General features: G+C 43.4%; 1 protein-coding gene across 1 annotated transcript in view; it reads right to left on the reverse strand.

Annotated features, from left to right (window-relative positions):
- Window positions 1-12,072, reverse strand: part of LOC108579901 (sodium channel protein Nach-like) — a 16,644-nt gene that overhangs the window by 2,450 nt on the left and 2,122 nt on the right. The window contains exons 3-11 of the mRNA XM_017943520.1: window positions 11,843-12,039; window positions 11,561-11,706; window positions 11,160-11,292; window positions 9,904-10,198; window positions 7,949-7,952; window positions 7,446-7,492; window positions 7,022-7,190; window positions 6,103-6,209; window positions 5,019-5,173 (exon numbers count right to left, since the gene is read on the reverse strand). Coding sequence (XP_017799009.1) covers window positions 5,019-5,173; window positions 6,103-6,209; window positions 7,022-7,190; window positions 7,446-7,492; window positions 7,949-7,952; window positions 9,904-10,198; window positions 11,160-11,292; window positions 11,561-11,706; window positions 11,843-12,039 — 1,253 coding nt within the window. The remainder of the gene's footprint in view (window positions 1-5,018; window positions 5,174-6,102; window positions 6,210-7,021; window positions 7,191-7,445; window positions 7,493-7,948; window positions 7,953-9,903; window positions 10,199-11,159; window positions 11,293-11,560; window positions 11,707-11,842; window positions 12,040-12,072) is intronic.

Genomic DNA, 12,072 nt, shown 5'->3' on the forward strand with positions numbered 1-12,072 from the left:
CGAATCTCCGTACTCGTCCGTTTCCTCTGCGTCACTCTCTTGCCCCTTGCACACACCCCCGATGCATGAACGAAACGCCTGTAGAATGGATAGAATATAACGTCTCCGCGTGTCTCTCTTCCTTCGTCCTGTTCCCGCGAACATTTCGCGCGAATCTCTGTCGAAGTTCGCACGGGGATTCGGGACGGGAGAACAGCCTCGCGAGTCGCTGCCGAATTTATTCGCGATTGTTTGCCTAGGTATTACGCGTCGTTTCAGCAACTTGCCCTCGTTTACCTCGGTGTTTCATTTGGGTTTGCTCTGCAGGCTGTTCCGTCGTGTAATTGAATTGTAGTAATATTCATTTCGTGTGGGTTCGTTCTGCCTCTTCGATCCTACCATTTTTTGAATAATGCTTGACTTGTACTACTGACGTGTGCCACCTTGTATCGGTAACACCGTGTGGAGAATTGTTTCTTTTTAATTTACAATTTCTTCCTTTTGGGAGAGGTTAATTCTGCTGTTTATTTCTCTTCGATCCTACCATTGTCTGATTAATGCTTGACTTGTACTACTGACGTGTGTTACTTATAAAATTAACACCGTGTGGAGACTTTTTCTTTTTAATTTACAATTTCTTCCTTTGGCCGAGGTTAATTCTGTTCTTCGTTTCTCTTCGATTTTACCCGTGTCTGATTAATGCTTGACTTGTACTACTTGTATCAGTAACACCATGTGGAGAATTCTTTTTTTTTATTCATAGGTTGTTGTATAATTATTGTCTGGTTAAATAGTAACTAATTGTTGATAATACATTTATTTATAATTTTTTCTTTGAGAGGGGTTGATTCTGTTCTTCGTTTCTCTTCGATTTTACCATTGTCTGATTAATGCTTGACTCGTACTACTGAGATGTACTATTTGTACCAGTAATACCATGTTAAAAATTTTTTTTTTCAATTCGTAGGTTGTTAATTGGTTATCATTTGGTTAAATAACAACTAATTGTTGTTAATACGTTTATTTATAATTAATTTCACGCTACGTATGAATCGACGTACACAGGAATGTCTGATCAGGCGGTGGATAGCAGGAATCAAAGCAAAGCTCGTTTCAATAATTAATAACGCTTTGTTTCCTGTAACTGCGTTGCCTAGGCTCTCTCTACGTGGCTGGCGTTAGATCAGCCGTAGCGATAATGCATAGCACCGAGAGCTGCTATACTTCCACGACGAACCTTTGTGGTCTTGCCGGCGCTTTGCGAGACTCGTGGCGTAACTGCGTGCAGTTATTGTTATTGCCTCGTCTGCGAAAGCAATCCGGTCTATACACACGTATCCACCTACATATATGTACGTATCCTGTCTCTTTAAAAGCTTGTTCTGTTTATTTCGGAAAATTTCATCGACAGAAGTAATACGAGATAAAATTTCACAAAATTGAAACACATCCGCCGAACAGACGTTGGTAAAGGGCGGAATTTATCCATTCGACACATTTCCCAACGAGATCAATACGTGTCTCTTTCGGTCCACTTTCCTCCTCTCGTCCGTTGTAATATCCGCAAACAGTTTTTTCCAAAGGTAGCTAATGACTTTTTTTCTCCTCTGATCAGAAGGGAAAAGACGCGATAATTCGCGCAACAGCGCGCCGCAAAAATTGGAACGTAACGATTTTATTGATGCCTCAAACGAAAACGTACCACGCTGAACGTGTACGGTTTGCTTTTTTAAATTCGAACGAACGTCCACTCTCTCTCACGCTGTTTCTCACTTTTTCTCGTTTTTCAACCTCCCCCCTTGCGAGCATAGGTATAAAAATTCATCTCCCTGGCCGCGATACGGATTTAATGACGCTGGCTCGCGGTGCAACGCCGAAAATTGAATGCAACTAATACCACTATCTGTCCTACTTCGATAGTGTGGGCTCGTGCACGTGCACGCCGTAGTAACGATGGAATCCCTAAAAAAACAACTAGGAGACATCAATTTCTGCTTTGTCTCTAAATAATAGCGCGTGCCACGCAACCGATCCGCCCGGGTGTTCGATAAATCTGTTACGAACTCCGATACACCGCCGCGTTCTCCTCGCAAATGGCGCGAATAGCGAAAAGATAATCCATATAAATTAGGTTTTCGGGAAATATGGTAGATTGTTTCATTGTTCGTGAGATTCCAGCGAAGCATTAACGTGCGATGAAGTATTGATAGAAATGGAATAGAAAATCAATTTTTATTTTAAGAAATGAAATATGATTCTGTGCCTGAGAGCCAGATTCACTCGAATCTTTTTCTTATTTATTGTGTAGCTTAACCCTTGGATTACCGAATTAATTTTTTTTTTAATTTGTCATTTATCTAGCGATCATCGCGTCTGCAATTAATTCTAAATCGATCTCAAGCTTCGTTCAAGTACTCAAGTGGTTCATATGCGTTTCTCTAGTCACGAAAGGGTTAAATCACTATCTGCGGTTCCAATAAAATAGAGAAAGAACAGTAAGATAGCGTATATAATTCATTTTGCAAAAAAGCAAAGAACGTAGTTGGATCAGTCTGGTTCCGAGGATTTTTGGTTTTCCCCAAAAATACTCAAGCTTTCTTCGAGTTCCACTTATCGCGAAAGGGTTAAACCACTCTCTGCGGTTCCAATAAAATAGAGAAAGAACAGTAAGATAGCGTATATAACTCATTTTGCAAAAAAGCAAAGAACGCAATTAGATCAGTCTGGCTCCGAGGATTTTTGGTTTTCCCCAAAAATACTCAAACTTTCTTCGAGTTCTACTTATCGCGAAAGGGTTAAACCACTCTCTGCGGTTCCAATGAAGTAGAGAAAGAACAGTAAGATAGCGTATATAATTCATTTTGCAAAAAAGCAAAGAACGCAATTAGATCAGTCTGGCTCCGAGGATTTTTGGTTTTTCCCAAAAATACCAGACATTTTCATTCCTTGTGAAAGGTTCTAGCTTGAGTATCAGCGAGAGACGAGTGAATGGGAATTGGAAACCGACAGTTATTCAGAGAGCAGAGGAGGATCGACGGAGCCATGGAAACGTCCAGACATTTCCTTTCTGTGTCTGTCTATCGAAAGGAAGCCTATTATGACACTCGAGCAACAATTAAGGGATATCAATATCTATTTCCACAAAGCAGCCCGAGCTTTTGGTGCGCGGCAATAATTCACTCGGCTGGATCGCCCGTTCACGCTGAATTTCATCTTCGTCTGCGGGCAGAACCGCTCGCAAGTCGATCCACTCGAAACCTCGAGCACGTTCGTATGATCGAGTTTCATAACAATGGCGCAAGCAAAGCCGGCTCCCGGTAAAAGTACAAAATGCCCGGGCATCGAAAAACCGGTCGACTTTGAGCTTTTAATCTGTGGAGGGATGTACCGTCTGGCTTTGATGCCAATCGAACACGCTCAACTTCAGTTTTTCAACCGGTGACAGGCAAGACAGATTCGAAATTGTAGAAAAAAGAGAATCGTTCGATCATTTCCGTCCATTACCGAGCTTTATCGACAAATTAATTATCGACGTTGCGATGATAATTGTAACTCTATTTCACGATCGTCCCCCGGTACAATTTAACATCTGCGAATCCTTCGTTACTCGACTGCGAAGAGGATAATTAACAAGAAGCTGTAAATTATATTATTTATCTTGAACTCGTTGCAGCACAAGAATCGCAGCCAGTGTCTTTAATTAAAAAGATACCCAAGAACTCGATGGAGAAGGTGGATGAAATGAAACTTCGTTACACGATTATCATCACGGTCCGTGTGTTCTGATCTTGTTCATTATCGCGGGGTACCCTCTCCTCCTCGGTACGATTCGAAACGAGCAGAGCAACCTATATTTCCGGCCGATTTCGAAACGTGAAATTACGTTAATGCGGAATATCGTCCGCGCGTATTACAAACGACAATATGCGGCTCTCGTAAAAACGTCACGATGTTGCTGCGACCGCTTCGAGCAATTTTCCAGGCGATTAAACGTATGATTTAAACATTAGCTGTCGTCGATAAACATGTCCCGGTAACGTCTATATTAATATTTCAATCTACACGTCGAATAATTTATTCGATTTATTTATTTTTTCTCTCCGCCTATAAATCCCGCCACGTGTTTCGCTCTAATCGATAGCAATTAATCGCGAATTTATTTGAAGAGTTTTGAGACTTTCACGGCCCGAATCGATAGAGTGGTATTATTTGAGGCTTCCGGGTGTAAGCCGTGCCCAAAAGAATTTACATTCCGACGTTTCGCCAGCATTGCAGCTAGCTCCACCAGGATCTGGAGATGTACTGATAATAGTGTTAGTCTGGGTGTTCATTCCTATAAGCACCTGTATTCCAATGCGACCTGCGACCAATCAGTGTTCAATTGATCGATCGATTAAAAAACGGGATCCACTACTATTATCGGTACGTCTCCAGACCCTGGTGAAGCTAGCTGCGATGCTGGCGAAACGTCGGAATGTAAATTCTTTTCGACACGGCTTACACCCGAATTTATTTGCCCACTTTGTTGCACTCAGTGCGATTAATAACCAACGAAATCCTCGAAAACACATCGTGTAAAAAATTATTTTCAATCGAAATTACACGTTCATGTGAATTCTGTGTCACGTTTGGCGCGATCAGCTTTAACGCTTTAAAAGTTAAGCCGCGGGAAGGGTTCGTTAGAGAGCTCGTGAGCTTATGGTGCTTCGTGCACTCCCTCGTATACTACTAAATCTCTGAAAAGAAAGAAACACGAAGGAGGGTGAATTTGAAAAGATGAAGAAGAAGGGAGATATTAAAAATTCTCGTCGAGGATAAAATGAAACACGCGAAGAAATGTATTTGATAAAAATCTGTACGTTTCCCCGTGATTTGTATACACTGCACTGTTTTCGCGGTACAAACGAATCGTTGTAGAGAAAATGGCGAACATTCGCCGGCCAGGAGGGGACGTGCTAATATTTACCACGAGCTCGATCACGTTGATTCTTCGTCGTTCCTGCGTTCGAGAACAACTCGCCCCAATAAATTGTCTGTACCGTGGCTTGTTTACTCCCGGCCCATTTTTCCTCTCCATCAGACGAGGCTGGTCCCTTTAAAAGCTCCAGCACGAACAGCCCGACGAAGTAGGCGAACTCGACGACGACGATCAGGCTGAAACCGACGAAGATGCCGCAAATACTGCTCGCGTCGCCTGTAAAACGTCCATTAAGTCTCTCTCTCTCTCTCTCTAGTTTCTAAAGAATTAAAATAAGCACTTACAACGGCACGGAAAATACAGGAGAAAACGTGCTCGAGAGAATATTTTAACAATGCTCTTTTCTCCGGCACGTTCTATTAAAAATGTCAACCGTGTGTATTTTATACTTGAAACGCCGCGGTTTCATCGAATTCTCGTCGTCTGAAATGCGTTTAGGAACACAGCGTCGCGATATTATGTCATCGCGCTGCAAAAATTAAAAGAAAAAGTAGAAAGAACGTTCCTTCGTTTTCGCAACACTCCGAGGCACACAGAGACGAAGTGGATTTTCCCTAACGAAAAATGTAAGTCCTTTATCCCGAGTGCATTACACTACTTGTAACCGGTAGCCTGTAGCTCGCGTACATAACACAATGGATCAACTCGGAGCTTTTATTTCTCCGCTGCGTAGGTTAAAGCACGCCGAGAGATTACGTCCTCGCAAGCCCGAGTCCTTCGTTACACAATGAAATCCTCCGTATTTTATGATCTTTGCCTTCGCAAACTTTCCCTCGTGGAGTTTCCTTTTTCGCCCGGCGCACGAGAAATTCCGTCCCGATCCGTTATTTAGCCTCGTTCGAGGCGTTTATCGAACACGGACACCTTGCGCGGAAAAATTTCAATGCAAATCGAAAGCACGGCGGCGAGCTGCTGCATTTGCCGGGAAGGAGGACGAGGATTCTTTGTACGCTTAAGCTTGCACGGTACTCGAAACGAGAGACACGCGATAGCAGATAGGAAGATCGAGGCGATAGGTAAATGAAAAGAAAGGTGATTCTATTTCGAGAAATCTTGGAGGACGATGGAACGAGCACTTTTTTCGTTTATCGATGGATATGCTCTTTTTGGAGGGGAATACGGGTGGAATTGAGGTTTGAACTCACCCATGAGTTCGTACCAGCGATAGATCACGTCTTGTTTCAAGCATACTGTGCCCGGTTGGTTGAAGTACACCGTGAGGATTCCTTGATCTGCGATTTCCACGTCCTTTCTTCAAATATGGAAAATTACAGTGTATTAGAGAACACTGACAAATCGTGGAACAACGTTAGGCTAAATGTATTTACCGTCTGTAAAAGTATGTTGGGACTCGCGCTGGTTTATGACCCGCAGACCGAGAGGTCTGCGGAGAAACCCAGTCCCAACGCCTTGACACCCCCACACGCTAAGGGCTGGGTTAGGTTACCTTGCTCCGTAGAAACCCCCAACCTGTGCCAGGGTTTCCCGGAGGCAAGAGAGGGGCGTCAAGGCACGTACATAAGGACGCGTTAGATAAGAATGGAACAGATTGTATTAGAACGAATTAGGAAGCGTGTAGTTGATAAGGACGGACCAGAAAAGAACGAGGCGTCAAAGACAGACGGGTCGATAAATATTACTTAGACCAAACAGCCCTTACACCATCTTTAACTTTGAGGGAGATTTTCACCCCTTTAATATGGACCATTTAGAATCTCTTTTGGGAACTACTGTATATCGAAGGTTTATCAAAATTTGTGATTGTCGCTTCGTGACGATGTCACACTTTTATTGTTAATGAGAACACTAACAAATCGTGAAACATCACGAAGTGATAATCACAGATTTTGATAAATCTTTGGTATACAGTAATTCTCAAACAAATTCTGAATGGTCCACACTGAAGGGGTGAAAACCTCCCTCAAAGTTGAATATGGTAAATACATTTAGCCTAACATCTCCAAAACTATTAGAGTGATATAAATATTTTTGTATTGTGATACACCAAAGTTTGATCAATTTCGGTGATTACCACTTGCAGAAAATGTGGAAATATTCGCTCACATTAATTTGACGATGTGTTGATTGGATACCAGGTTAGACATGGTAATCTTCGCGTCGTATCTCACGTCGCTGCACTCGGAGTAGCATTTATAGCAATGCAGAATCCTCGAATTGTTCAGGCTCTCGTCGTTGTACAAATCTTCGTGCGGCACCACCGATATCCATCTGGCTGTACCGTTCGGAAAAACAACAACAACAACGTACGATAGAAATTTCGTTGGACTGAATTTTAATCGAATGAAGCGGCGACCGCAAGGAAATACGGATATTATGAGTGTGTGCCGCGTGGTTTGGAATTGATCGCTGGGCAAGTTCATTAATTAATCAGTCCCGTGTGGAGAGAGAGCGTGGCACAATGGTAATTCAGCTGAACAATTCAACGCTGTTTCATGATTTACGTCGCGAGAATTTCGATAGTGCTTACATTTGTGCTGCGACAAGCACGGCACGTCTTCCAAGTTGCAGACCCTCCTGGACTCTGTAAAGCGATAAATAAGCCTGGAACTTCGAAATATTCTTCTTCAACTGCCTTTAATTAAATACAACGATAACCGGCAAAAGTGGGGGCTGGCTTTAATTAATATCAACCGGATCGAGAGATATACATATATAGGTATCGTGACACGTAGAGAGAAGCTTTTAATTAATTTAACCTTACGCAGAAATAATTACAAGGAGGAATGTTTTAACATCGGACATCGTAAAATCGAGGAATCTTGAATAATTCAAGAGCGGAAGGGATCAACGAAAGATTAATAAAAGTGCAGGCGAAGCTGCTTAATGAAACAGTTTTAAAACATGGATAAGTTTCACAGCTCGGGAGGAGGGCAAACGATATTAAAAATAGTGGCTGGGTAACGGTAATCCGACTCGTCTTCGCCTCGTCTCGGTTCAATTATTCATGGAATACCGTTAATAAAGTGGCACGCAACTTAATGAAACAGCTTTAGAACGGAACGATAAGCTTAAGTCCCCTGAATGGGTGAATTAATGATATTAATAGGGGCGTGGGAAGTTTGAAAATCCACCCTCCGGCTGTGGAAAGTTCGAATCGTCTCCGGGTACGACGCCTCGTTAATAAGGCGCGAAACAAATAAAGCGGGAGATGCTTTATTCAAAGATCAGCCGGAGTACAAATATTCCTCAGCTTCTTCCACTTATTCCAAACACGTTTCATACGTTTCATTTATTAGATTAAATAAGTTAAATAAGCTCGTGCCGCGGTACGTTTATACTCCTCGCCGATATCTTTTGTGTTCTGAGTTACGATCGAGAAATGAGACTGTTCGTTCGGACGTGGATACTGTGCTCGGTTGGAAAAATTAAACGGAGATATAAGTGTGAAACGTTCGGCACTCTTAAACCAGAAGCTGAGTAATTTTTCATCGCGATAAATTTGCGTAAAAATTGCGCGAATTTAGTTTGGAGATCTTATCACACCCACCGTGTTCTCGTATCAGAGTATCGCCTGTTTCGTGCATCGCGACACTTTTTAGTGGGCAAAATATTTGACAATATGGAGTCTATAAGAATTAAGATTGAAAAATTTTTTAAACCGAAATATAATAACGAGGTCATAATGCTTTGCCAAAGAAATGGGAAAAAATTGTAAAACGAGATTCTCTCGTAGAATTTAAGAGTATCGATCTAAATTTTATTAAATTAATTTTTGGGCGACTTAATAGTAACGCAACGACTCCGAATGATTGGTAAAAAAGTAGAAGAAGCAAATATTGGAAAAAATGATTGGAAATGGTTGCAGCGTTCCTTTCGCGGCCCGTTTAATTCCGCGCTCGGTGCGATCCGCTTTAACGCTTTAAGCCGCGGCAATCTCGGGAGAAGAAGGGACAGGGAGCTGTTAATGTCTTCCAAAGGCTTCAGACAGTCTACGCCGTCGTGGTTCGTTTCGACGCCTGGGGTGAAAGTGAAAATAGGGGGATGAAGAGCGCGCTTTGAACGTTTCCTTCGCCTCGCGGTGTCGACCTTGTCGCTCTGTCTCTCTGCTCTTAAAACATTACGCGCCGGAATAATGGAGAATGCTGGTGGAGGCGCGATGTTACGTTCGCGATACCACCCGTCCCTTTCTCCACGGTTAGGGGATTAGAATTTGGAACGGAAGTTACGGAACAATTTTCAGTGCCCCGGCACTGTTTCGAACTGTAAATACTACTTAACTAAACCGTGCACAAATGTTTGTCCTCGCAAGCTGATGATTTAACGTTGAATGAAAAACGCTTCTGCGAGATGGCTTGGCTGAGCTCTGCTCCCGTGAATTCGCGTTGATTTACCGCGTGAAAGGGGTAATTCTGTTTTCGTTTGTTGGTAGACAGAAATAATGCAGATGGTAGAATTTTGTCTTCTATTCTCGGATCGAACTGTTTCGACTGAATGCAAAACGAACGCTGTGACGATTTCAATTTTTATCTGTAGGCATTTGGGTCGGTTTATGGCATGACCTCTTGGTCACATAAGAGACGTTTGCCTTTCGTCTTGAGGACACTTCGTGCTTAGCTTTGGAAAGACCTACATGTACGATAGTTTTCGAATAAACCACCTAGCAGCATCCTGAACAAAGTTAATCGCGTTAGACCACCTCCTACAATTATCATCCGCCCGAACCACGTTAATAAACTGGACAAACTGTACAAGTAAGCTGAACACAAAAATTACGACGGCGCCCCTCCCTCCGCGGACATCTTGAGGGTTGGGTCCGGTGCGTTCGTACCGAGATCCCGGGCCCACCCCGCAACGCTGAGGAAGGACCGCCGTGGGGGTTTTAGCCGGTACGAGTCCATCCCGAGGGGAGGGAGCGTCCATGAGGATTTCTCCCACGAAAACAAAAAACCTGAATAAATTTCTTCGCTCCCTTGAATAATGAGAACACCGAATCTTACCTCGATTAGGCAAATAAAAGGGTATGCACCCGCACAGCTTCCACATATCCTCCATCTTACAATCCACGATACAATCGCTGTACGTATAAAAAGCTCGAAGAGTGACCATCTCATCAGCGAACACGCAGTCCCTCTTGTCCACCGGATACGATATAATCCTCCTGCTGCTGTAGAACATGATCGCCTGTATTTCCACGCTCCTGTACATCTTAGGCGAGATCAGTATATCGAGCACACCACCGCTGGTCATGTCCGGATAATCGAACGGATTGAAGATCATCACCTGACCGTAGAAAAAGAAAGAAAAACCATACGAATGATTGCGATATTCAGGAACAACGATCTTAACGCGTTGGCTCGTTCGACAACACGGCGAAATATTTGCACGGTATATTTACGGTGTAGGTGAATCGTTGCTCGCTAGGAAAAACTGCAATTTGCATAATGCACCGATCCCCGGCTGCCGCGCGAGATAATCGTCGCCGTCGACCACGACCTACATTTCCGCCGGCGTGATTACGCCCGGACTCGTTTCTGTCTGATTTCCAGCCGGATTCTGACCGAATTATTTCGGGCCAGATCAAGGGTTTTGCCTCGTTCAAAGCTCGCTTGATAAGGCTCGATATTAATTCGCGAAAGGAAAAATGTGTTGCGATATTTCCGAACGACGAATTTAAGGTGTTTTATGGACTTACTGAAGTTCGAAACGCAAGTGGAATTAGTAAACGATTGACCGGCCATTGAGTTACTTTCGATACGTTCAACCCTTTCGTTCCAAAATTATTCAGCAGCTGGGTGAAATATTTATTCGCGATAAATAAGCAATTCGTGTATACATTTTGACATTTGACAAGTGTTTAATGATCCTTTCCATTGGTCTCCGTTTAATAATTTTTCACGATAATGCAGTTGCACGAGACTTCACATGTAACTGAATTTTAGGTTTCTGAATGAAGTACATTTAGTCAAAATTCGTGCAAAAAAATTGCAAACGTAAAGGGTTGAAAATTCTGTAAATGTCGCGTAAACACGTGAATCCGAGCTGAGATAAAATCAGACAGGCAGAAATTCCGGACGCTAATGTACATTATTTCGGAAAAATCTTTCGAGATAATAACTGGTTGGAAACAGCATCTGAAATTCTACAGAAGCGAACGCAAGGAACCGTCTAGTTGGTGGAATTAAAAATTCCGTAAGCGTTCGGTGGCAGAAGCCAGCTTCAGCTAGCGGCGATGAAAAATTACCTTCCAGCCAGCGCTGGGGAAAATAGGGTAGAAGTAATCGTCGAGAAACGGCTCGAGTAGCACCGTCAGGCCTCCGTCCTCGGTCAATTTTTGCACCTTTATCGGTTCCATTCTGTGATTAATCCCGGTGTCCCTGCGCGGAGATAACACACGCTTAGAAATTCGCCAAGATGAAGGGAAGAAAGAAAAAAGGGGAACGCGTGCTCTCGTGCACGGAATATCGTTATTCGCCGAAATAATTTCCAGCGAGAGATAAGAGAGAGAGCGAGGAAGCAGGAAACGAGGAGAACTTTACACTCGGTCGGTGGTGAAAGATAAATTGCCGCGGCGACGCGACGCAAAACGAATAAATGATTCATCGACGGCGGTGAAACGTTGGATTAGATGGATTTGTAGCTCACAGGGGTGTGTCGTCTCCTTTGATGGCGTAATTGAAGGTGCAACAGAAGCCGTCTTGCGTCTTGCGGAACTGGAATATGTCGGTGCAGTTGCGTTCCGCGCTGTGGAAGTGACACTTCGACAGGATCGAGGAACACTGCGGCGTCAGCTGGAAACGTTGGCGGAACGGATATTGGGTAAACAGTTCGTGGTTCGAACATTTTGTTAATGCCAGGGGGTGGCAAAGAAAAAGGCGGAGAAATTTACATACAGACGGGAATAAACGCGTTGAATTTTCCACTCACCCGTTTCATTACGTCGGTGATGTTATAGTAGCCGTCGTAAAACACCGTGAGAAGTTGGTCGATCCGATAGAAACGTTTCTGCGTTATAAACTCGGAGTCGTAAAGATCGCCCAGTTGCGAGATCATGTCGAGAATCTCGTCGTAGGATAGACGGGAGATATTCGCGGCGAAGCTGCCACCGATATTAATGAAATTAGCTCCGGCAGAAAGGAACGCGGACGGAAAAAGTT

This window comes from Habropoda laboriosa, unplaced genomic scaffold, assembly GCF_001263275.1.
Source record: "Habropoda laboriosa isolate 0110345459 unplaced genomic scaffold, ASM126327v1 scaffold2, whole genome shotgun sequence".
Classification (NCBI taxonomy): domain Eukaryota; kingdom Metazoa; phylum Arthropoda; class Insecta; order Hymenoptera; family Apidae; genus Habropoda; species Habropoda laboriosa.